General features: G+C 45.9%; 1 protein-coding gene across 2 annotated transcripts in view; it reads right to left on the reverse strand.

Moving 5' to 3' along the window:
* Positions 1–25,681, reverse strand: part of YLPM1 (YLP motif containing 1) — an 820,959-nt gene that overhangs the window by 602,463 nt on the left and 192,815 nt on the right. For both annotated transcript variants that reach the window (XM_085626748.1, XM_085626747.1), the window contains exon 5: positions 5,599–5,716. In XM_085626748.1, the coding sequence (XP_085482874.1) occupies positions 5,599–5,716 (118 nt within the window). The remainder of the gene's footprint in view (positions 1–5,598; positions 5,717–25,681) is intronic.

Genomic DNA, 25,681 nt, shown 5'->3' on the forward strand with positions numbered 1-25,681 from the left:
CCCACTCTGCACTCGCCAAGCCTGGCCGGTGCCGGAGTGAACTAAACCCACGAGGACGACCCAACGGCGACTGTGACCCCGAGTCCGGCACCCAAGGACCCCCCTCGACTATCCTGAAGAAGCTTGCAGCCTCAGAACCGAGTGCCACCCCAACCGCGATCAACAAGAGGGCAAGATTTCCGACATCAAAAGGCCACCCGGCGTCCCACGGCCCTCTGTGCCCAATCCCGGGGTACCTACCTATCCTCCAACTACCCAACTTACCCCTCGAAGTGGTGGTGGCACCCGAAGAGTCCTCATCTCCGAGCCTGCAGTCTTTTTCCAAACCGGAGATTTCTTATAGAAATCAATTGAGCGCCCGACGGCTCAAAAGCACCCTGCAGCCAGCCGCCCGAGTGGCCCTGGCAGTGAAAACTCTACTCTAACCTACTTCCCCACTTGCCCTGAGTAAGTGACCAGGAGCTCAGCTCCCACAGCCACGTGGCTTGCCCGACAGCAGCCACCAACCCAGGCCCCCCTATCCCTCATAGGATAACATCGGGCCTAACTCTCTCTGCACCTGGCCGTCCTGAAACCGCTGAGGGTGGACTGACTGTACCTACCTGACACTGGGAGACCCCTGAGTCTATGCCCAGAACTTCAACTCTGCCAGTCGAGAACTTACCCTTAAACCGCTAACTTCATTTACCTCATAGGGTAACATTGACTGGCTTTTTCTTGGAAATTCTTTTAAGTGTGAACTTTTCAAAACTCAAAATATTCACCAAAAATCAGCCGAGTACCAAAAACGAATTTACTCACCTGCTCTTAGGTGAGCTCCCAGTGCTGGATCTTGGTGCCCAGCACTGACTCTGAAAAGTACCCACAACTATACTTACCTTTAACTCATTTTTCTTCCATAGGAAACCATTGACTGCTTTTCTATGAAATTTCTTCTAAGTGTTGATTTCTGCAATTTCTAAATATTCCTCAAAAATCGTATAACATCTGAAAACGTAATTACTTACCTGTTTTGGATAAATGTCCCAATACTGAGTCTAGCCACCCAGTACTGGATTACAAAAGTAACGATAACCTACTGTACCTGTAACCTATATTTCCTTCCATAGGGAATCATTGATTGTTTGCTCTGAAATATTTTCTAAGTGCTCACTTTTGAAATAGCTAAATATTAGTTAAAAATCATTACAGTACCAAAGTCGATTTTCAACAGCTGATTCTGAGAACTGACCCAGGACTGGATCTAGGATCCAAGCCTGGAATTACAAAAGTAATCTAAAAAGTAATCTGTTGCATATAATTTGAATTTAGCATTGAGCTCAATGTATTGTGTTTAGAAATAGAGTTGCCTACTGCAACTAATTGTAACTGTTTACTAAAAAGTCTATTGCATATACAAAAGTATTTTTATGAAACATCTCCTGTCGAGAAAGTATATTTTAATTCCAAGTGTTGGTTCTAAAATAAAACAAGCATATATTTTTTATATACAAACCATTGGCCTAGAGTTCAGTTATTAAGTGTGTGGAACTATTTGCTGACTGAGTGTGTACAACAAATGCTTTACACGTCCTCTGATACTGCCTTACTGCTCGACCAGGCTACCACTTTGGAGAGTAAGGTTATATCTAACTTTAACCTCTGTTAAACCCTTGGGGTCTGTGGACTCTGTACACCCTGTACCTATTAAGGAACAGTATATACAGAGCCACTTTCTCACAACTGGTTATGGTGGAAGGCAGCGATGACTTTGGGTAAAAATTTGGGGTTAGCTCTAAGAACCACTTTGTTATGATGTATCTGCAAAAATGGTTCTTGTATGGTTAATGCCTGGAGTTCCCTAACTCTTCTTAAAGATGCGATAGCGATGAGAAAGGCTACTTTCCAAGTGAGGAACTGTAATTCGCATTTTTGCAGAAGTTCAAATGGGGGACTGTGAGAAAGTGGTTCTGTATATACTGTTCCCAAATAGGTACAGGGTGTACAGAGTCCACAGTCCCCAGAGGTTTGGCAGAGGCTATAGTTAGATATAACCTTACTCTCTATAGTGGTAGCTTGGTCGAGCAGTAAGGCAGCATCAGAGGACAGTGTATAGGATTTGTTGCACACACTCAGTCAGCAAATGGTCTCACACACTCAATAACTGAACTCTAGGCCAAAATATATGCTTGTTTTATTTCAGAACCAACAATAGGTATTAAAATAAACTTTCACAGAATGAGATGCTTTATATAAATACTTTTGCAATATGCAATTGACTTTTGTAGAAAGTTACAAGTGGTTGCAATGGGCAACACAATTTTAAACACAATGCATTGAGTTCAATGGAAGTTTCAAGTTATTTGTCACAGATTACTTTTAGGATTACTTTTGGAATTCCAGGACTGGATCCTAGATTGTAGATGGGTAGGAGAGCCCCTGCTCTCCTGGGCCTGCAACAATGAACATCCTGGGCGAGGTGCTAAATCTCCTCCCCCAGGATGGGCAGGGGGAAGCTTCAAAGGCATGCCACCTCTGTGAGCTTCCCCAGGCCACTAGCAACCCCCACTCTGCTGGGAAGCCTGTCCGGGAACCCCAAATAAGGCCAGGGGCTGTGCCAGCCTGCCAACCCCACCCCTCAGCACCTCAATGGGAAAGCTCCGGTTTCGGAAAAAAAGACTGCAAGCTCGGGGAGGAAGATTCTTCAGGAGCCACCACCACTTCGAGAGGTAAGTTGGGTAGTTGGAGGATAGGTAGGTACCCAGGAGTTGGGCACAGGGAGCCGCTGGGTGCAGGGGTGCCTTTTGGTGTCGGGAAATCTTACCCTCTGTTGAAGCCTGCACCTTGTTCTGAGGCTGCAGGCTTCTTCAGGAGTGTCGAGGGAAGTTCTTGGGTGCTAGACTCGAGGTCACAGTCGCCGTGGGGTCGTCCTCGTGGTCTTTGTTCACTCCGAAACAGGCCAGGCTTGGCGGGTGCAGAGTGTGAAGGGTTCGCGGTTCCGGGCTGCTGCCAGGGATTAGAAGTAGATTTTGAGTGGAGCCTCTACTCATGGGAGTCCCAGGTGCTTAGAGCCAAAAGGTAGCCAGGTCCTCCGGGGTTTGTGAGGTTGCTGGCCACAAGAGGTGCCGTTTTGTAGCAGGAGCAGGTTCGAGGGTCGACAGGCTTGTAGGGCTGGGGCCAAAGCAGTTGGTGTCTTCCTCTTCTTAGCAGCTGCAGGGCAGGTCTTCTTTCTTCTTGCTCTTCTTTGTATTTAGGAATCTGGGGAAGGAAGCTTCAGGGTGCCCCTAAATACTAGATTTAGGGGCGTTACAGGTAGGTGAAGGGCAGGGACCAAAGGGTCCCTGTCCTGGGGTGGGTACACCCCCTATTCTGCTTCTCTGCTGTGGGAGGAGGGCAGTAGCCTAGTCCTGATTGGGTAGGGCCTCCAATCTTCAAGATGGCAAGCGGCCGGAGATGTGCTTCACCACGCCTCCCCCACCTGAGGGGTGGGGTTGGCAGGCTGGCACATCTCCTGTCCTTATTTGGGGTTTCCGGCCAAGCTTCCCGCCAGAGTGGGGGGTTGCAGTGGCCTGGGGAAGCTCAGAGGCGGCATGCCTTTGAAGCTTCCCCCTGCCCATCCTGGGGGAGGAGATTTAGCACCTCCCGCAGGATGTGCATTGTTGCAGGCCCAGGAGAGTAGGGGCTCTCCTACCCAGGGGACCAGCATCCGGTCTGCTGTGTGGCAGCCTAAGCAGCCTCCCAGACCAGACGTGGATTGTAGGTTGGGTTTCAGGGGGCATCTCCAAGATGCCCTCTGGGGTGCTTGGTACATTAAATCCCACACTGGCATCAGTGCGGGTTTAATGTGCTGAGAAGTTTGATACCAAACTTCTCAGTCTTCAGTGTTGCCATTATGGTGCTGTGGAGTTCGTGTTTGACGAGCTCTCAGCACCATGTACTCTTAAATGGCAGCACTGCACTTACAGGGCCCAGGAATGGACCTGGGTACTGTAGGGGCACAGGGCTCCAGCCTCTGTGCCCACACCACTGGCATAGGGCACCCAACTAGAGGGGTGGCTGATGTATGTCAGGGCAGTGTAGGTTGTGGGCATGGCACACAGGGATGGGTGCCATGTCGACTCTGTTTTGTCCTGTACCCAGACACTCAGCCTGCAAGAGCAGTGTGTGTGTGTTAGGGTACAGGGCCTCTAAGGGTGGCACAATGAGTGCTGCAGCCCTTAGAGGCCTTCCCTGGTCACAAGGCCTTGGGTACCTAGGGTACCATTTACCAGGGGCGGACATGTGGCCAGGGTTTGCCAAATTGGGTTTTGGGTGTTAGGCAGTTTTTAGGGAAGGAACACAGGCCCTAGGTGCCTGATTGGCAGGAGCCCAAGGCACAACAAGGAAAAGTGCATCAGCTATCCGGCAAAAAAAAGGGGGGTGTTACTGTAACCGAAACCCACTTTCTTACAGGCCCCCTCAACAGACTGCTCCGTTAAGGAAAAACCAAACGCCCAAGGACACCCCTGGGCCTTGGAGAAAAGGACCAGAGTTGTCCCTCACGCCCCGTCCGCGAGCATCGCAAGGCCCGAGTCCACTTGCTGATTCAGCACGACTTGCTTGACCAGAGCCTGCAGCATCTTTTTGCAGTAACTGATCTCCATTGAAATACACTGGGTCCCAATGCGGTTTAGCACCCTGCACCCGGCGGCCCCCGTGACGATGGTGGTGTATTGCTAATGCTGCCTTGAGCCTTGTCCACCACTCACATTAACTCCTGGATATTGGTCTTCTAAGTCGCTGTACTATCTGTTTGCAGAACTTTATTTCCTTCCACAGGAAGGCACTGCAGAATCCAATTGTACAGTGTCCACTTTTTAAAGAGAAAATAATGTATACATTTAAAAATAAATTTACCTGAATGATTTTTCTTTGATGCCTAAACGTATATTAAGATATTTGCTATTGTTTTAAATTGGTGTGGCTCTCCTTGTGTTGTGCGTCATTCATTGATCATTATGTGCATTTCCAAACGTCTTGCACTCCTCTGTGTTAGGCCCAAGACTGCTTGACCACACTACCCCCTAATAGAGCACTTTAGGATTGTATAGCAAGCCCCTGTCCACTCGTAAGAGAAACCCTGGACTCTTTACACGGTATATCAAATTATTGATGCATCACATAAAGAGCCAGTTTACTACATGGAACATGTGGATCCCTGACCCCCAAAAATAGACAGTCATCCCAATATGACATTGGTACTGGCCCATCATCAGGTCAAAAAGTAGAATGGTGAATTGGAAGCTGTCTGGCCAAACTATAAAGTTGAATGGGTCACGATTAATCTCCGATAGTAAACCAATGCTTTAATAGTTGGAGGTAAAAATGCTGCCAAAATCAAGATTGTGTCTAGTTGAAGGCATTCCTTTTTGTGTTGCATGGTTCAGAACAGTGAAGTATAACATGCATCTCATTAGAAGGTAAAGATTAAGAACAGTAAACTGCCAGTTCTATATCTAACAAGCAGCATTAAAGATGGACCTTGCACAAAGTTGATTTGAACAAATGTCCCACAAAGAACCTGGTCTCTTAAATGAAGTAAATACAACAAATTTCTTTCTACCTTAAAATACTATTTACCTGGAAAACGTCTTGTCGGGAAGGTACGACTTGCGACGTTTGCAGTCTATGAGGCTGTTCAGACAGTGGTGGCTCATCAGACAGTGGTTTGAAATCCTGTAGATGTTCTTGTTGCTCCCTGTACAGAGAAACAGTCAACATTTCAAAATCTAGCACCAACAGAATCATCAGCAACACTGCAAATTCTGGAGGAACTGAAGTTGCCTTTATCAGACAGATGCTTCTGAACATCAGGGAAAAGGGGCCTTGAAAACACAATGACCATGCTTAATAGCCATTTCGCTTTTGATAGCCATCTGCTTCTGGTTTTCTGCTGTATAAGCATAATCAAGATATAGATTTTAGGTATCTTGTAAGTAAATTACAGCCCTAGAAAACAGTACAGTGTCCCTAAGGATTGATGCATAATCCAGAATTTAGTGTGCAATAAGAGGACATATGCAGACAATGGGACATTAATTGCCCATTCACCACATGGTCTTTAATTCCAACTAGATTTGTTATCTAAAAACTATGGAGACAAAGACTGACTTCCAACCTAAGGTGTGTATCAGAAACAGAGGTCAATAACTACATTATTGAAAACCCTTTGAGTATTTGCACTAGTATTTAACCTGTAAACTGACATGCGACAAAAATATGCCACAATTCATATGTTCTGTAACACTGAGACTGAGAAGAAATAGAACATTTCTCAGAGACGAATGTTGGCTTACTGACTTAAGAATTGACAGCCAACACTGTCAAGGTTTAACCTCGGTTCTAAAACAAGAGTAGGACAAGGCTGGTCGCAGGTGAAGACTATTAAGGGCAAAATAGGAAAAGAAAAAAATACATTTACCAGAAGATTGCCCAATCCAAGCTACTAATTAAGAACAAGGCTTACTTTTAGCCAAGTAAGGAATCTCACAATTTGAATTCTCTGAAAGTAAGTTTTACTACTAGCTTTAGAACTTGTGCTGTGTAGCTGTATTTCAGTCACATCTGGGGAATCTGTTAAGTTTAATAAAATAATTTAACATAGAACCCTTGTCAATTATTCACAATAAATTTGAAAAAAGCAAATAAAATCCATGTTACCTGAATATAAATTACAAAGTGCTTAAGCACATAAGCTGTACTAAATGGTGCACTATTTAAATAGGCAATTTTAGCGGCTGCTAGACCACTTCGGAGCACAATATATCACGAAAAAATTAGAGTCAGATTTTGGAAGTCATGGTTAAGACATTTATTATACTGATAATACAGCTGCACCTATTCTTGAATTCCGAATTTTGGAAGGCTTTATTATGGGTACCCTTGTTCTCAATTTAATAAAAACCAAATTCTTTACTTGAACCATTAAGTTAACTACATGGAAGAAAGATGGAATTTATTTTCAGGGGGACCTACAGCAATGATGTATACCTATTTTAAAGAATGTAAAGTTTGTGAATTGTTGGCCGTTCTGACCTAACTGGCTATTTTATTATAAAGTTTAGAGTAAAAAAAAGCTTATGTTGTAAGGAAAATTAAGTTAGAGTACCATAAAGATTGCTCTAAATATTGGAAGGAGAAAGGCTCTAAAAGCCAAACGTTAAAAAATACCTGAAAGTACTAATAGCTGGTCTCTAATTGTGTTCTATTTCCTTGCAATTCTTCCTTTCTAAAAAGCTTTAGTGCAAACACTCAGTGTTTTGGCCCAACAAACAAAAAAAACCCCCCCCAAAAAAAAAAGAATTAGGCCTGAGGGACAAACCACCAAGCTTTAAATATTGAATATGCATTGTCTACAGGGCTTCCTCACAAAGGTTCCCATGACGTACAACCATAAAGTGGGGATGGTAAAAGCAAACTTCTCCAGGATGAATCAGAGAAGGTACTCATTTGAGTTCATCAGCCTCCCTGGACTGATAGGTGCACGTCCTTGAGATTTATGTACAAATAAAAAAGACTGGCTTCTCCATTTCTCTGGTTGCCATTTCTTTCACCATCATCTGTTGTGCAATTTCATAAACTAGTACTATAAAGCGATCTGTATTTATGAGAATTATCTATATTAATCTTAGAAAATGTAGGTGTAGTACTCAAATATGTTGGCTAAATTTATCAGATATACAGCATCATGAACTTCAATGAGTATGTGTGCCTGTTCAGACTGAAAAGTTGTGCTTTACAGGTTAAATATATTGCCATGCCTGAGCACCATTTGAGTTACACTTGGAAGACTGGAAACTAAGCGGCCCTATGGATGCCACGTTTTCAGTTAGACATGCGGTAAGGGGTCTTCTAGCAACAGTTAAACATCTACAGTACAAAGAAGCCTTAGAGCACCTACAAAATGGGACTTAGTGGCCAACCTCAAATATGCCACAGATTAGAACAGACTTATCTCACCATAAGTAGGTGACAGCACATACATACTTTTGTGCCATTAAATCTCATTTTTGCATCCAGATTCCAGAGTGGCTCGTATTTCCTACCTCATCACAGTAGGATTTATTTGTGTGTATATATGTGCGTATGTAGCTTGAGATTGTTTTCCCATAAGAGTGTGAGAATGGAGTAAGTGAATCTAGTATATACATGCCCATGCGTATGTAATATGAAAAATAAGAACTGCAACAACCATAGGTGTCAGAGGAGGAGGGAGGGCGCATGTGAAGAACAAAAGTTACTTACCTGTAAACTGTGGTTCTCCAGTATTGGTATCTTTCATAGATTCACATGCTTGAATCATTACTCGGAGTGGGAGTCCCACCGTACATAAAAATAAAAATAAATATGCATAAAATAGCCATATCAAAGGTAAATTAGATCCAGGAAGTAAAATAAAGGTAATAGAAATATTGTCCAAATCATTATATATAGTCCAAACTAAAGCCAAACAGGCGAAGGCACCTTCCAGAATGTTCTCCCCAGAGGCTCAGGCTCTCAGATTTTCCAGCACAAGTGTGATAAAAGAGTGATTAAGCATACGAGAGCCTCTGAGGGGAGGTGGATGGGTCGCATGTGAATCTATCAACGATAACCCAATACCGGAGAATCTACAGCTCTATATGCCAAGAACAGATGCTTACAGGGTAACAATCCATTCGAGGTATGTGTGCTGTAGGTACACGTGCTTTGCATAGACTTTATAGCAGTAATTCTCCTAAAGCGGTGGTTAACCAGTGGGTGTTGCAGTTTGAAAAAGTGTTTTTGGCACCGCTTGTCCTACATTAGCTTGTTGACGTGCTAACACATCCACACAATAATGTTTGGTAAATGTGTGTGGTGTGGACCATGTAGCTGCCCTACATATGTCAGCTATGGTAATGTTGCCTAAAAAGGCCATAGATGCTAAAGTTCTTTTAGCCTTAACATTGCAAGTTTAAATACATTTGACAATCAGTTTTGAAATACCAGATTTAAAGATCGGTTTTCCCTTTATGAGGTAGAGCAAAGGCAACTCAACTGATTGGTTCATATGAAAAGCAGAGACTACTTTTGGAAGAAATGTTGGATTTGTACAAAGAACTACCCTATCTTTATGAAGTTGAAAAAATGGTTCTCCTAAGGTTAATGCCTGCAACTCACTAACCAGTCTTAGTGAAGTGATCGTGATTAAAAAGGAAACCATCCATTAAACATTGTAAAGAATAACTGTGTAACAGTTCAAAAGGAGGGTCCATAAGTCTTGTACGAACAATGTTAAGGTTCCAGGTAGGTGCAGGTGGTACCCTGGCTGGTGGTATTCTTTTAAGGCCTTCCATAAAAGCTTTGATTACAAGAACTTTAAATAAAGATAAATGTTGCCGTTCTGAATATATGCAGCTACTGCTACAAGGTGTAGTCGAATTTCTGTGTAGGCTAAACCTGCGCGTTTTAGATGCAAAAGATAGAATTTTGTATGGATGCATCTAGCGGATCAATGGAGTTATTATTGCAATATATGACAAATCATTTCCACTTTGCTGCATAACATGCTCTAGTGGTAGGTATTCTTGCTTCTTTAAGAATTGTCATACAATCTGGTGGTAGGTTTAAATAACCACACTGACTTTAGATGCCAAATCGCTAGGTTGAGGTCCTTGGGATTTGGATGTCCGATTTTTTCACGTTTCTGTGCGAGAAAGTTTGATGTTATGGGAAGCTTCTGATACGGGACCACTGATTATTCCAATAGTGTGGCGAACCATGGCTGATGAGCCCGTGTGGGAGCTACGAGAATCAGTGTGCGATGTCTGCTTGAGTTTCCAAACCAGAAATGGAAGGAGAGGTGGAAAAGCGTAAGCATATATTCCTAACCAGTTCATCCATAGGGCATTGCCTTTGGATAGAGAGGGTCGGAACCTGGAGGCAAAGTCTGGGCATTTGAGTTCTGTGTTGTGGCAAAGAGGTCTATTTGTGGAAATACAAATTTTTGAAAGTATGGAAGGAGAACTTGTGGGTGATGCTCCCATTCGTGCATTTGTGGTTTCATTCTGCTGAGATCGTAAAAGATGTGGTCTGTGCCTGCAAGGTGTTCTGCCAGTAGGTGGATTTTGTGATTAATTGCCCAACGCCAAATGGTCTACAAGAGGAGTGACTGTTGTAGAGTGCCTCCACCTGTTTTTGTACATAGTACATTGCTGTCATATTGTCTGTCAGGATTAAGACAACTTTCTTTAGTAGGTGAGGTAGAAATGCTTTAACGCTAGTTGAACTGCATGCAGCTCTAGGTAGTTGATGTGATAGGTCTATTTGGCGTTCCAAAGAACCGTAACTTAATTGCTTTAGGTGTGCACCCCACCCTCAGATGTGTTGTAAGCACGACTTGTGGAGTAGGGTTGATAAAGAGCTGCCCTTTTGAAAAATTGTGTGTGTTCCACCACTGAAGAGAGCGATGAGTGCAGCTGTCTACCAACACTAGATCTGTTAGATGACCATGTGATTTATTCCAATGACTCAATAAGCATTCTTGCAGAGGACACGTTTTGTCTTGCATGAGGCACCATGGCAATGCATAAGGCCATCATCCCTCGTAACTGCATGAATATTATGGCTGGTTCTTTTGAAACTAGTAATGTTTTGAACAATTTGAACCCTGGCTGCATTGGGATATGATTGAGCCATTTGCGTGTTTGGAATGGCTCTCAAATATGGCTGTATTTGAATGGGTTGAAGATGGGATTTATGTGTATTGAATGAATCCCAACTGATGTAGAAGATTTATGGTGATTTGAGCTTGATAAACACATTTGCAATGTGTGTTGGCTTTTATAGGCCAATTCTTTAAGTATGGAAAGACATGTACTTAGATGTGCTGCTGCTGCCAGGCATTTGGTGAACACTCTGGGTGCAGTTGTTACTCCGAACAGAAGTACTTTGAAATAAGGATTTTTTCACCATCAAAAATCTGAGGTATTTGCAAAGTGCTGGGTGAATGGGTATATGAAAGCACGCGTCCTTTAGGTCTGATGTTGACAAAGTCATCTTGCAGCAAAAGTGGAAGTACTTGTTGTAGAGTGACCAAAACGAAGTGTTAAGATATGTATAGGTTTAAAGGTCTGAGATCCAATATAGGTCTCAAGAAAGTCTTTTTGTGGAATTAGGCAGTATAGTGAAATTACTCCTGTTCCTTGTTGTAATGGGACAAGTTCAATAGCTTCTTTTGTTAGAAGAGCTTGTACGTTTTGTTAGAGTAGATGTTTGTGTTCCAAAGACAGTTTGTGAATATGAGATGAAATGTTGGGGTTGATTGTGAGATCCAGGCAATAACCATGCTGGATAATGTCCAATACCCATTTGTCTATGATTGATTGCCAAATGGGAATAAACTAGTGTGATCTTTCCCCTACAAGTGATGAATATTAAGAGAGAAGTGATATCAAGTCACTGTTTTAGTGGATGGCGAGATGTTGTACCTTTACCGCTTCCTTTAAAATTGTTACATCTATATCCCCTTTTACAGAATCCTCTAGGAGGAAGGAAGCCTGTGCTTTATACAAAGATATGGTGGCATCTGTGGTATTATTCTTGGTTCTCCCTCTGTAGAAGAAGAGACGAAAGGAACCTCTATTAGACGGAGACTGAAGTGCACCCATTGATTTGGTCACCGGTCTTTAATTTTCTCTAGCGATTGGTCAATCGGAGGCCCAAAAAGGTGTTTTGTCAAATGGTGCATGAAGTATAGTTTGTTAAACTTCTGGTTTGAATCCAGAAATTGGAGCCATGCATGTCTCCTTAGTAGAATGCTGGTATCATCCTCTAGCTGCAGAATCTGCAGCATCCAAAGCACATCTAATGGATGAATTAGAAATAAGCATGCCTTCCTGCCCTTTTTTCTGTGTTCCTATGGGAGCTACTGTAATCATTCTTCCATCTCATCCCAGTGTGCCCTATCACACCTAGCCAACAGCCCTTGAGTGTTGGCTACGCTCCAATGATTGGCTGATTGAGCAGCTACTCTTTTTCCAGAAGCATCTATTAATTTTCATTGTTTATCAGGAGGAGGGGCCTCTTGACGTTTGTGAATTTGCCCTTTTACGTGCGTTTGAAACTACTAAGGAATCTAAAGGCAACTTAATCTTAATAAAGACAGGGTCAGATGGAGGGGGTTTATATTTATCCACTCTAGGAGTTGATATTATATGTAACTTAACCGGAACCTTAAAATATAGTCTGCATGCCTCATCATACCCTTTAACATAGGCAAGGAAGTTTCAAAAAGGAAATTCTCTTCTAGGTCTTCTTTATATTAAGTGACCCCATGATAAGTGGCTGCTCTGGTAATTAGCTCTTGATATGCATGATCATTAGAAGGGAGGTTTGGTTGGATATAGATCGGGACCTGTGTATACCGGTGGATCTATGGTCAAAGGTGAACATTTTTTATTGTTTCAGTTAATTAAAACCATAACAATAGTTACTAAAACGAAGAACTGCAATAAAAGTTTTGTTTTCCTAAAAGTCATAAAAATCTTTGGTTTAACAATTATTCCACTCAAGTTTATATAGAAATATAGTTTAGTCAATTTAATTATTAATAAAATGATGACGTTTTCAAAGTACGTAGTTTGCAGTTAGTGAATCCGGAGCATTGATCGACACGTAGTCAGCTATATAAAAAATGAAAATGTTCCTCCCACTGTTCTTGTATTGTTCTTGGAAAACACGATCTGCCACTGACCAGTCCATCTTATTTGGGGTTAGGGAACAACGCACAAGATTTTTAATGCTTCAAAAAGAACGGAGATGAACTTTATTAGTTGGCAGTTCAATGAAGTGTCTGTTGGATCCAAGCCTGCTATAATTGCTGATCTGCAAGTCCTTATAATTCTAATGTTCATGGCCATGACCCTCTAGCCCCCGCGAGCGCCACGACGCCCGACGCCGCAACGACAACAACATCCTCCATAACCTCAACACCGGCCGATCATCCACCTGCTTCCAGGCCATCCTGAAGCTCACCCAGACTCTTCTCCTGCCGAAGCTGCAGCTTCACCAGCCAGCGAACACTTGCACGTCATGCCCCTCCCACCAGGGCAGGTCACAACCATCTCAGATGCATAGTACGAAAACACCCGCTTCGTACAAAAGCATGCCATCGAACTCTGGGACCTACTATACTCATCCTCCCAGACATCACCTGACTGAGACCTGGATGAACCCCTCCTCAGCGCCCGACATTGCCATAGCCATCCCGGACGGCTACAAGATCACCCGTAGGGACCGCATCAACAGACCAGGAGGAGGAATCACCATTGTCCACAGGAATACCCTCTGACACCCTCAGCGCTGCCGAACACCTGCACTTCCAGATCCACATCGATCCCAACACCACAGTCAGAGGAACCCTCGTCTACAGACCCCCCGCACAACCTTGCATCCACAGACTACATCCTCCTCGGAGACCTGAACTTCCACCTAGAGAACGCCAACGACAACTCCACCACCTTGCTCGACAACCTCGGACTCAAACCGCTCATCACGACACCCACCCCCTCTGCAGGGCACACGCTCGACCCCATCTTCTCCGCCAGCAACCACGTCACCTTCAGCCACACCACCCAACTCCACTGGACCGACCACCGCTGTATCCACTTCTCCAAGAAACACCACGCACAACCACCCGCAACAAATCCCCCACTGCAGCTTGAACAAGGTCACCGAAGACCAGTCAATCACCACCCTCGCCCGAGACCCACCAACCGACCCCACCAACACAGCCGCCCGCAACTTCAGACAATAGATCGACGACTGCGCCAATACTCTCGCCCCGATCAAGAAACCCTCAAACGCTAGACGTCTTCGCCGAAGATATCAGGAGTCTCCACTAGTTGAAACTGCACGTCTCTCAGTCGAGTGTGACGGTTTCAGAGTCTTTTTGGAACAGAATGACGTCGCAGTCTTCCCCTTTGCGCTCCTGAGAGAGACAAAGGTTACAGACCTTATGAAGGTCTGTGCACGGGTATTTGGAATGGCACTGAGGACAGAATTGGAATGCCGTCCATTGCAACAGAATACTCTATGCAGGATCTTCGAGTGGGAACAGGAGATGAGCTAGGCCTGAAGGAAGCAGTTCGCTTTTTCTCTTGGATAATGAAAGTTTTTAGAAGCTCTTCGACACGCAGAAGGTAGTAAACGCGACCGAAAATACTGACTAGGGCAAGTGAATTGCGAAAAGAATAACTATTGTTTCGAATCGGAGCACTGCAATACAAGTCTGAACTTGATGGAAATAAACAAAAACAATAGAGTCGATGCCCATGTGCAATATCACCGAAATGAGGAGTCACTTTGCCTGGTGACTGTTAAAGAATTCTTTGAAGAACTTACAAACATCCGGACCCAACACTAGATGGCAGTAGTATGCAAAGCAGGTGTATTTACAGCAAACATACCTTGAACACACATATACATATACATATACACACACACACAGATACATATTGCTACACACATTTGGGGTTACTATTTTGCCACATTCCGATTCACTAGCCAACTTTTTGGAGCAGACAGTTTGAACATCAGCAAAACTGAAATCTAAATTAAGCTTCGCAAGATCATCTGGTACCAGAATATAGTAAAAATGACCTTTTTAAACTCATGCTGGGGCCCACATTACAACAAGATGGTACAATTGTAAAAACAGTATACAATTGCAGTTTTAAACCACTCGTCCATCCCTCCACAAAAAAGGTGTCAAATTTACTTCAAATGAAAAACATAAATTTTTCTTTTCCATTATCCAGTGGTTTTGAGAGCAAAATCAGAACTCTTCAGCAGCATCCTTATGTATTTCATAAAAATGAAACGTGTTTTCCAGTGCATGAAAAGAATATATATATTTATTTTTTTCCGGCAAAGGCAGCAAGTTCAGTGGCTTTATCTGGAGAAAATTGTTGCACTGTGATAGAATTCCAAAACTCTCAATTAAGACATCGGTACCTACAAATAATGACTGGAATGTCATTTGTTAATGCAACCAGGATTTAAAATAGATGTGATTCCCAGTGTTACATTTATTAAAGCAAATCGGACAAGATGAAGCTGAAAATCGGGCTCCATAACATAGTTTCTTACCTGTCGGTGTAGTTTTGCAGCTTGAAGATCTTTCTGGATTCACTATGCTGTGCATTATTCCGCTATCTGGTGGTTGGGTCCGGATTCGTAGTCTTTCTTTTTTTTTTTTGTAGCCCAGGTGGGCGTCGACGTCCAACCATTTGGTGTACCTCTCGTGACATCGGCATGCTTCCTGCGGAAGTCCCACCTTTGGGGCGCCATCTTCGGGTTCTTTTTTCCTTTCCTCGCTCTTTTTTTTTCTTTTTTTTTTTTAACCCTAGGCGTTAAGTAACTTCCTTATATATATATCCTTACAGTTTTATCTTGTTATTTCAGTCTTTGTCCTTCTACCCTTTTTTCTTCTGCCTCATCTTCCTGGCGGAGGTGGGTGGGTTCGCTAGTGAATCCAGAAAGATCTTCAAACTGCAAAACTACACCGACAGGTAAGAAACTATTCGTTTTGCAGCGTGAATCTTTCTGGATTCACTATGCTGTGCATAGATTTTGTAGCGGTTTGTCATCTCTGTGGCGGCTGGGCGGAAGATGAGCGTTGGTCGTTGAATATATGTTGAAGCACCTTCTGTCCTACTTGTGCTTCCTTGTTCATTTGTATATCCACGCAGTAGTGCTTGAACGTGTGTACCGAAACCCATGTTGCCGCCAGGCATGTGTCTTGAAAGGGTGTATTTGCCAGAAAGGCAATTGTTGCTCCATTCTTCCTTGTGGAGTGGGCCCGTGGCCACACGGATAGTTCTTGCCCCACCTGTTTGTGGCAGAATTGTATTGTTAGTGCAATCCATCGTGCAATGGTGCTTTGTCACCGGTCTACCCAGGAAGCTCGTTGCGAAGGACACAAAAATCTGCTTGGTTTTCCTGTGTTCTTTTGTCCTCTCGATGTAGTGCATCACCGCCCTTCTAGCGTCTAGAGTGTGCAGTGCCCTTTCTGCGCTTGTTGCTGGGTTCTGAAAGAAACCTGGTATTTGAATTGTTTGATTTCTATGGAATGCGGACACCACCTTTGGCATGAAGTGTGGGTCCGTTCTCATTACAACTCTGTCCTTGTGTATCTGGATGTAGGGATCTTGCAGCGTTAGCGCTTGCAGCTCGCTTACTCTGCGCAGTGAGGTTATTGCCACCAGAAAGGCTGTCTTCATTGTCAGCATTTGGAGGGAGGCCTTGTGAATGGGCTCAAAGGGCGCCTTCATAAGTTCCGTCAGGACTATGTTGAGGTTCCATGCCGGAGGCGGCATCCTCTTTGGAGCGCTATTCTTTTTGCCCCTTCCAGGAATCTCTTTACTACCCGTGACGTAAAGAAGCTTCCTCCTGTCTCACCTCGTGTGTAAGCTACGATCGCCGCTAGGTGCACCCTTAGCGGCGATGAGCAAAGTTTCGCCTTTAGAAGGTGTGTGAGGTATCTAAGCACCGTTGATTCCTTTGTCAATTTATCTTGCAGTTTATTTTTGCTGCACCACATTGTGAACCTTTTCCACTTTTCCCCCATAACTTTACCGTGTCGTTGGTCTCCTTGCCTCCCGCAGCACTCGCATAGTGCTTGGAGGTAGTTTAAGGTGTGCGAACTCTAGGTCTTCAGGAGCCAAGCTGCCAGTCTGAGGCTCTCTTGCTCTGGGTGTAGAACCTCTCCGTTCTGCATGGAGAGCAAGTCCTTTCTTTTTGCGAATTTGTGTGGAGGTCCCTGTGCCATCTCCACTATTTGTGAGTACCATGTCTGTCTTGCCCACTGTGGTGCCACCAGGATCATTGTCATGTTGCTGGTCTTGCACTTGTTGATACCCTGTGTATCAGTGGTATTGGTGGAAAAGCGTATGCAAATGTCCTTGACCAACTTATCCATAGGGCATTCCCCTGGGATTGTTTTTCTGGTTGTCTGGATGCGAAGTTTCGGCATTTTGCATTCAGGTGTGTTGCAAACAGGTCTATTGTCTGTGTACCCCACCTTTTGAATAGCCTTTGAGTTTCCTGTCCATTGAGCTCCCACTCGTGGGATGCCGAGGTCTGCCTGCTGAGCCAATCGGCTTCCACATTGTCTTTCCCTGGTAGGTGTATCGCCAGTAGGTCTATTTTGAGTGGGATGGCCCATCTCCAAATCTCTTTTGCCAGAGTTGAAAGGGGGAACGATTGTGTTCCTCCCTGCTTGTTGATGTAGAACATTGTGGTAGTATTGTCCGTCTGTATCAACACTTTCTGGTTGTATAGCTGCCTCTGGAAGGCCTTCAGGGCTAGCAGTACGGTCTTCAATTCCAGGTAGTTGATGTGTCTGACCGCATCTGCTGGAGTCCACAGACCCCTCACTCTGAGCTTGTTCATGTGCGCTCCCCATCCTATCTGGGAGGAGTCTGTGGTAATGGTCACAGTTGGGCTTGGTGGTGTCAAGGGCTTTCCTATAGCTATGTTCTCCCTGTTCCACCATGCTATCTCCTCTTGCACTGCGTGCGTAACAACCACTAGATCCTCCCAACTTCCGGTCGCTTGTGACCATTGTTGTTGCAGCCATTCCTGGAACGGTCTCATGTGAAGCCGTACATTGGGGACTAGGTGAATGCATGACGCCATCATGCCCATGATCTTGCTCGCTGTTCTCACTGTCAGAGCTTGCCCCTTCTGGTAGAGACGCGTCTCCTTCAGTAGGGCTATTGTTCTCCTGTCGCTGGGCATGACCGTTTTGTTTAAGGTGTTGATCTGCGCTCCCAGGAAGATCTTCACCTGTTCTGGTTCCATTGATGACTTCCCCCAGTGTATCGAGAACCCCAGGTTTGTTAGTGTTCTTGTCACCCGCTCTGCGTGCTCATCGCACTTGTCGCGAGTACTTGCTTTGATTAGCCAGTCGTCTAGGTAAGGATACACATAACCCTTCCCTACTTAGGTACGCTGCTACTGCTGCAAGGCATTTTGTGAAAACCCTTGGTGCGGACTTTAGACCGAATGCCAGGGTTGTGAATTGGTAATGATCCTGGTTGATGTTGAACCTTAACAGGTTTTTGTGGCGCCTGTTCATCGGGATGTGCAGGTAGGCATCTTTGAGATCCACGGTGGACATGAAGTCTCCGCCCTGTATTTGAGGTAGCACTTCTTGTAGCGATGTCATTTTGAATTTTTGCGTCTTTATGAATTTGTTTAGTAATCGTAGATCCAGGATGGGTCTTACTGTTTCGTACACCTTTGGGACCAGGAAGTAGTTTGAGTACACTCCCTTGTTCCTTTCTCTGCATGGCACTGGTTCTATGGCCTCCTTTTGGAGTAGTTGTAGCGCCTCTTCCCTGAGTTGAGCAAGCTCTTGACCAGAGCGTTGTCTTCTCTTTGGTTTCCTGTTTGGAGGTCTTTTCTCCAACTCTATGCAGTATCCGTACTGTATGACGTTGAGTATCCATTTGTCTGAGGTTATTTTTTGCCATTGTTGAAGGTAAAGTCCCAGTCTTCCGCCTACTGGTGTTGCATGCTCGTAGGCGTTTGGTTTGTGTACCCCCCTTACTGTGCTTACTTCGTGCTTCACCCCTCGGGGTATACTGGGGGTGAGCATCATCTTCCGTGCGAAGTCACTTTGATGAGGGTTGGTCTCCCCCTCTTCTTCTCTGGCCACGTCCGTTTCCCCTCCCGCGAAAGGACTGGCCTCGAGGCTGGTACTGCCAGTTTTGTTTCTGCTGGCCGGGACTTTCACCTTGCTGTCCTTGCTGGAATGTCTGGTGTGACGTTCCCGGCTGGTTTCCTCCCCTTCTGTAGGGTCTCCGAGCTGGGGTGCCTCTTCTCATCCCTCTGAACTGCAGGGCCCCCATGGACCTTACCGTCCCATTTTCTTTCTTCAGTTGGGTGAGTTTCGTCCACCGGAGCACCGAACAGCGTCTCACCGTTAAAAGGGGTGTTCAGTATGTTGTTCTGGACCTCTTGCTTGAATCCTGAAATTGAGCCAGGCCTGCCTCCTTTCAGTGATTCCTATAGCCATCAGTCTGCTCGATGTCTCAGCCCCGTCCAATGCTGTTTTAATGCATGAGTTTGCAATATTCTTCCCTTCCTCCACCAGATGGGAAGCTCTCTGCTGGTATTGATCGGGGAGATGGTGGATTAGTTCTCCCATCTCGTCCCAGTGCTGGTACTGGTGCCTGTTCAATAGGGCATTGGAGTTCGCCATGCGCCAGTGCATTGCCGCATTTCTCTCAACTTTTCTCCCGGTGAGGTCCATCCTTCTGCTCTCATTGTCGGGAGGCGGCCCTGAGGTTGCCGGTAAATTGGCCCTTTTCCGGGCCGTGGACGCAATGATGGAGTCAGCTGTGACTGATCCTTTGATATATGGCGGGAACTGTGAGGAGTGCTTGCATTTCTTCTCTGTTCTGAGAGTGATGGATCTGCAAGTTCCTGGGTCCTTGAAGGCCTCCTTCCCTTGGTTCATTATGCTTTGGAGCATGGGGAGGAACTGGCTCCTAGTCTGGATGGGGAGCAGTGTTTCGAGTAGAAAATCTGTTTTCGGCTTCTCCTCGTCCAATTTCACGCCAAAAGCTGCTGCAGCGCTCTTGACGACCATGTTGTACGCCCCAATGTCGTCTGGCGGCGAAGGCCTCTAAGGATAGGTCTCCACGGGCTCTTCGAGATTTTCGGCGTCGATGTCCTGCCATTCCAGCTCATGTGTCGTCGACGCCGCCGAGCCGTAGATCGACTGCTGCTCCTCTTCCTCATCTTCTCCCTCTTAGTAGGGGTCTTCTTCAGGATCTCTCGACTGCTCTTCGGCGTCGAACTCTTCCTGTTCCTCGATCGACGACATCAGTCGACGGTTTAGTTGGGATTTTGAATTTTTTCATTTTTTCATCGAACTCCTTCCTCTGAAGGATGCTCTCCATCTCCGCCTCGAGCCTTCTCTTTTTCTTCTCCATTTCGGAGGCATGTTCGGCGTCGAGCGCTGGTCTTTTCGACGGAGCTTGCGTCGACGTGGCCTTGTCCTTTGTCGCCGAACGCCCCACCTCGTGGGCCTATTTCGACGAACTCTGTTTCTCGGCGGCCTTCGGCACCTGGGAGTCCTTCTCGAAGGATCCGCTGGGCCGTCCTTTGATCCACTCGCGGTAGTCAAAATTTTCGGCGCCGGTGTTTCTTTCGAGGACTTTGACTCAGTTTTATGAGAGTCACTCAGATTTTCGGGGCCCTTTCGGGGGTTTCGTACTCTACGTGTCTCCTACCTTGCCAGGCGTTTTCTTATCGGTCTCTGCGACCGTGAAGACATCAGGTCCCTCGGCGATGTTGTCATAGTCGGTGGAGAGGCCCAGTTCGTACAGCGACGGGGCCTTACCCTTGCCTTCCATGTTGAAGTTGGCTCTCCTCTGCCTTTCTCTCACCCGGAGTGTCTTCGGCGTGAAGACAGAACAGGCGTTGCAGTCCTTGCTCTCGTGGTCAATCGGCAGGCAAAGGTTGCAGACCGGATGTTGGTCCTTCTGCGTGTATTTGTGGTGGCAGTTACAGCAGAATTTAAAGGGTGTCTTGTCCATTGCGCTCAGAGTCTAAGTGCGCATTTTCCGATGAGTGTCGAAGATGGAGGATCTTCTCCGTCGTCCCGGCTGTATGCTCTTCCTCTGTAGTCTTCTATGAATTCTCCTTCGATGAAACTCGTGTATTTTTCTTCTTCCTTCGTTAAAAACTCTGGAGCTTCGATGACGATCCAGACCCAACGGTGGAAAAAAGAATCTGAAGATGGCGCCCCAAAGGTGGGACTTCCGCAGGAAGCACGCCGACGTCACGAGGTACACCAAATGGTGGGACGTAGACGCCCACATGGGCTACAAAAAAAAAAAAAAAAAAAAAAAAAAGAAGAAGGACTACGAATCCGGACCCAACCACCAGATCGCGGAATAATGCACAGCATAGTGAATCCAGAAAGATTCATGCTGCAAAACTTATTTCTACAGTAACATTAGTAAGGCAAGAACATGTTGATTATTCAAGTCAGTGTATATTATCAGATTGCATTCTGAATGCCCAACCACATCTTTGAAACCCCTCCAGCACTTAAAGGCTTGGTAACTGCAAACATCACATTTAGATAGAATACTTTGGATAGTGAATGCTAACAGCAAGGGAATGTAAAATGTTATCACAAATGGGGCCAAAATCAATGAGTGAAGTGGAAGAATGGCAGCAGGGAAGACATTTGGAGAGAATAGGAATTTGACAAATTTTACTAAGATCATATGCTTGCCAGGTCTGAAATGACAACCGTTTCATTTCATGAATTCAGCCTACAAATATCACATATGGGCTCTCAAAAATGAATCTGCTTTTATAACATTGGTTCTAAATAGACCACAACAATATGGTGACAAACCTGTTGCAAACAATTTCACTTTAAGGCAAATGCAGACTTGGTACGAGAATTCCATTGATTTCAAAGCACTATTTATGTAATTAGTCTGCAAACAAATGAAATCTAAGGATTTAATTCAATGTGAAGCCTGGAGCAGTGCATGATATAGATGACAAATAAAAAAATGGAAGAAAGCTATTAAGAAACTTGTCATTATACCCATCTGATAGACATCTAGCTGCAGAATCCTTACCTTTTGATTTATCTCCAGGCGTCACACAGGCCAAAATGACTCCAGTAATATGCCTGCACATCAGTAGGTGCAGTCATTTTCTCCTGGTGTGGCAGGGAAGTCATTTCAGAAGGACAGCTTCAAGCCCTGCTGCACGTCATTGCTCAATGTCAGTGACAAACCCGCATCTTATACGCCTTTGGTGCCTTAAGCTGGACCACGATCTGAAGGCCTGCTACAAACGGCTACACCATGAACCGGATACCTTGAGGGAGCGATCCAGCAAACTCCTGGCGGCTCGAGATAAAACACTGCAAAGATCTGTAGAGGGGATGGTCTCAGAAGCGGTCACAAAGTCAGATCACAGGCACTTTGAAGTTGTTGGGTCATTCGGGTAAATCACACCACAAGAAGTCAAAGACATCTTCAACTTCACTGCGACTATTGATAGCAAGAGGAGGAAGCACCGGGATTCGAAGCCTGGCTCTGCAGTTGAACCAGCTCTTGTTTCCATTTCACACTTCGGAGTTTCCAGGAGCCAGAGCGACACCCACTAAACTTCAAGGAATTTTATAAGGCTATACACCTCATTTGAGCTGCCTCCTCCGGTTGACGTGCCTTCGGGTCCTGCGGGCTCGGGTGGGGCCCCTACTGGATCCACACCGGCAGCTCCGACATCAGTCAGGCGCCCTGGATCCACAGAAGAAACCATACCGGCACTAGTCGTGCCGCATAAACCTTCCCTGTCGCTGATCCAGATGACGTCCCCATTCTGATCCCTGACTCAAAAACAGAGCCGGAGGGGCGTAATCCGACTCACATGAATCATGCCTCAAAGGCCAAAGCCCGAGCCCTACTCTTATGGACTAGGGCTCGGTGGGGATTGGGAGAGGTCGCTGGACCATGAATGCCAGCCTTTCGACACAAATTTGCAGGTGTGAGAATTTGGCAGAAGCCAGCAGACTGTTCACTGCTTCAAATACTGGCATGATTTCTTCCCCTACCATGTCTGAGGAGATAAAGTCATTTCCAATGGTTGTGAGGAGGTCCTGGAACTTAACCTACCTTCTGTGGCAGTCAATACAAACATCTTGATGGAGGCACTTCAGCCAGGATTGACCTCAGAACAGCTACTCCCATTTAATGAGGCCCTGACAGACGTCCTGCTTGGAACTTGGTACAAGCCCAGCACAGGGGCTCCTGTTAACATAATTGCCCAACCACCGCCTTCATCCCCCAAGGGTCCCAACTTCCTCACACAGCACTCCAGTCCGGAAAGCTTGGTGGTCCAAACCACTTAAAACTTAAATCCTGGCACATTTCCTACCGCAACACTGGCTTGGGCAGTCAAGAGCCTGGACACCTTAGGGGGATGATTTTTTTCTTCCACTACCCTGGCATTGCGGTCCGTGACCACATGCTATTCCTATGCTTTCTGGGATATGACTGCGCAGGTGCTGCCAACAGTCCTGGAGGGGACCCAGGCCGTACTCGCCCAAGATTTTGCTGACAGGAGGCACGCAGCTACGTTATAAATAAGATGTGGACTGGACACCATGACTGACTAAGCAGAGCAGTTTAATAGACAGGCATTGATGCGCCATGCCTAGTTTCAGACAATCGGCTTTTAGGGGATGTCCAAGAATCGCTTATAGACATGTCCTTTGATGGCTTCCGTCTCTTTGGAGACCAGGCAGATTCAGCGCTGGAGTGCTTGTGGAACAGCTTGGATATGGTCAGGTCCTTGGGCCTTCTCATAGCCGCCAGCCCTAATATTCATTTTGATCCTTTTCTTACCACAAAAGAGGCTTCCAACCGTGCCTATACTCACCCAGCCACTACGCTGTGCAAGCTTCACAATCTCTCTCTCACGGCAGAGGTACCCACAGACCTCAGACGGGCAACCAAAGGTTGGGCCAGTCCACCACTTCACCAACACCAGCAGCCTCCAAAGCCATATAGACTGCCTTCTTACCATTATGGGCACTCAGTTGGGGGGGAAGGAGGTCCTCCATCACCTGCCCCACTGGCAGTCTAACAGGTGGGTTTTGCACATCGTTCGAAGGGGCTACTCTCCTCCTTTGGAGACTACCCCTCATTTTCCCTCCATGCCACTGCTTATGGCAGGCTGAGAGGAAAACCAATCCCTTCTCCGCAAGGTAGTGATCGTTCTTTTGGCCAAAGGAGCTATAGAGAGGGTGCAGATGCCTGAAGTGGGTCGTGGTTGTTAGTCCAGCTACTACCCGGTGCCCAAAAAGAATAAAGACTGCCATCCTACCCTAGACTTGAATACTCTTAGTTTCTTCCTCAAGGTAAAATTCAAAATTCCACACTCGCTCGGGTTCTGTCTGCCCTGGGCTCAGGAGACTGGATGGTAGCGTTAAACTTTGACGCATACTTTCACATCCCCATCCTGCCTGCCCACAGGAGTTACCAGCGGTTCAAGGTAGGTCATGAACATTTGAGTTCCGGTGCTCACTTTTGGCTGCACCACTGTCCCTAGGGTGTTTACCAAGGTGATAGTTGCAGCTGATCTGCAGAGATGGTGTCAGTCGTACCCTATCTAGACAACTGGCTGTTGAGGCAGGCTTGCCCAAGGCTTTCGTCTCCCACCTTCAGACTATGGCAGATCGCCTGCATTTGCTGGGGTTCACAATAAAAGTGCATAAGTCACACCGACTCCCTCTCAGACGCTCAGTTTCATCGGAGCTGTCCTAGACATGGCGCAGTTTCGGGCCGACCCTCCTGAATGGAGAGTCCAGGATATTCAGGCTATGATACCGGTGTTTCAGCCTCTATCCTGGATTTCCAGTGTTTCAGCCAACATCCTGGATTTTGATGAGCCCGATTGAGGCTAATAGGCCTCATGGTCTCCTGCATCCTCTGGTGACACATGCCTGCTGGCCAATGAAGGCTCTGCAGTGAGACCTGAAGTTCCAATGGGCGCAGCATCAGGGACATTTCTCAGACATGGTCCAGATCTAGGAAGGATCTGTAAAATATCTGCAATGGTGGTTAACAAACCGCAATTGAAATAGCGACAGACCCCACCTCCCCCTCAGCCAGATCTGACTGTCAATCCTGGAATGGGAGGGGTCATCGGGGAGAGGTGGAGATCAGAGGCCTCTAGATTCCACATCAGCCTTCTGGAACACGGGGCAATCAGGCTGGCATTAAAAGCCTTTCTACCCTCCTTCAACGGAAGGTTAGTGCAGGAGTTCACGGACAACACCACTGCCTTGTGGCACTGCAACAAACAGCAGTGTAGGGTCGTGGACCCTTATCAAGAGGCCCTGTGTCTCTGGACATTGCTGGAATGTCAGGACATTGAAAACTCAGCTGAAGATGCCCAAGGTCTTTCAGCAGAGGGGACAGCCTTGGTTAGATAAGTTCACCACAATCAAGAAAGTGTAAAGTCAGTAGTTCTGTTTGCTGGTTTTTCCAAGGCGGCTATCACTCTGAAACACATCGAGTGGAGCTCAGGTCGCTTGAACGCCTTTCCACCAATCCCACTCCTGCCCAGAGTTCAAGAAGATTAAAACTACCAGGCCAGCCCAAGTCATCCTTGTGACTCCGGACTGAGCTCAAAGTTTGGTATCCCGAGCTGTTGAGCATGGCCATCGGTCCTTCTATCAGGCTACCCCCTTCAGGAGGTTCTTCTGTTGCAGCAGTGGGGAAGGTTCTCCACCCAAATCAGACAACACTTCTTGAATGGCGATTGAGCGGCTACGGCGAACAGCTTTCAACCTTGCTCTGGCAGTCTGCAATGTTATTTTGGCAGCCAGGAGTCCCTTCAACAAGACTATATACACCTGCCGTTGGGGAAATTTTGTGGCATGGTGTACAGAAAGATAGATTCCCTTTTTACCCCTTTTCACAAGTCCTTCTCTACATTCTCTAGGGTTCTGCATGGGGCACTCTCAAAGGCCATCTTTCTGCTATTTCGGCTTTACTGTGCTTTCTTGAAAGCCATCCTTCTTTAAACCTTTTTGAAAGGTTTGCAACATTTGTTTCCACCTACCCCTTTCATTATGCCTCAGTGAGAC

Source organism: Triturus cristatus, chromosome 9 (genome assembly GCF_964204655.1).
Source record: "Triturus cristatus chromosome 9, aTriCri1.1, whole genome shotgun sequence".
NCBI lineage: Eukaryota > Metazoa > Chordata > Amphibia > Caudata > Salamandridae > Triturus > Triturus cristatus.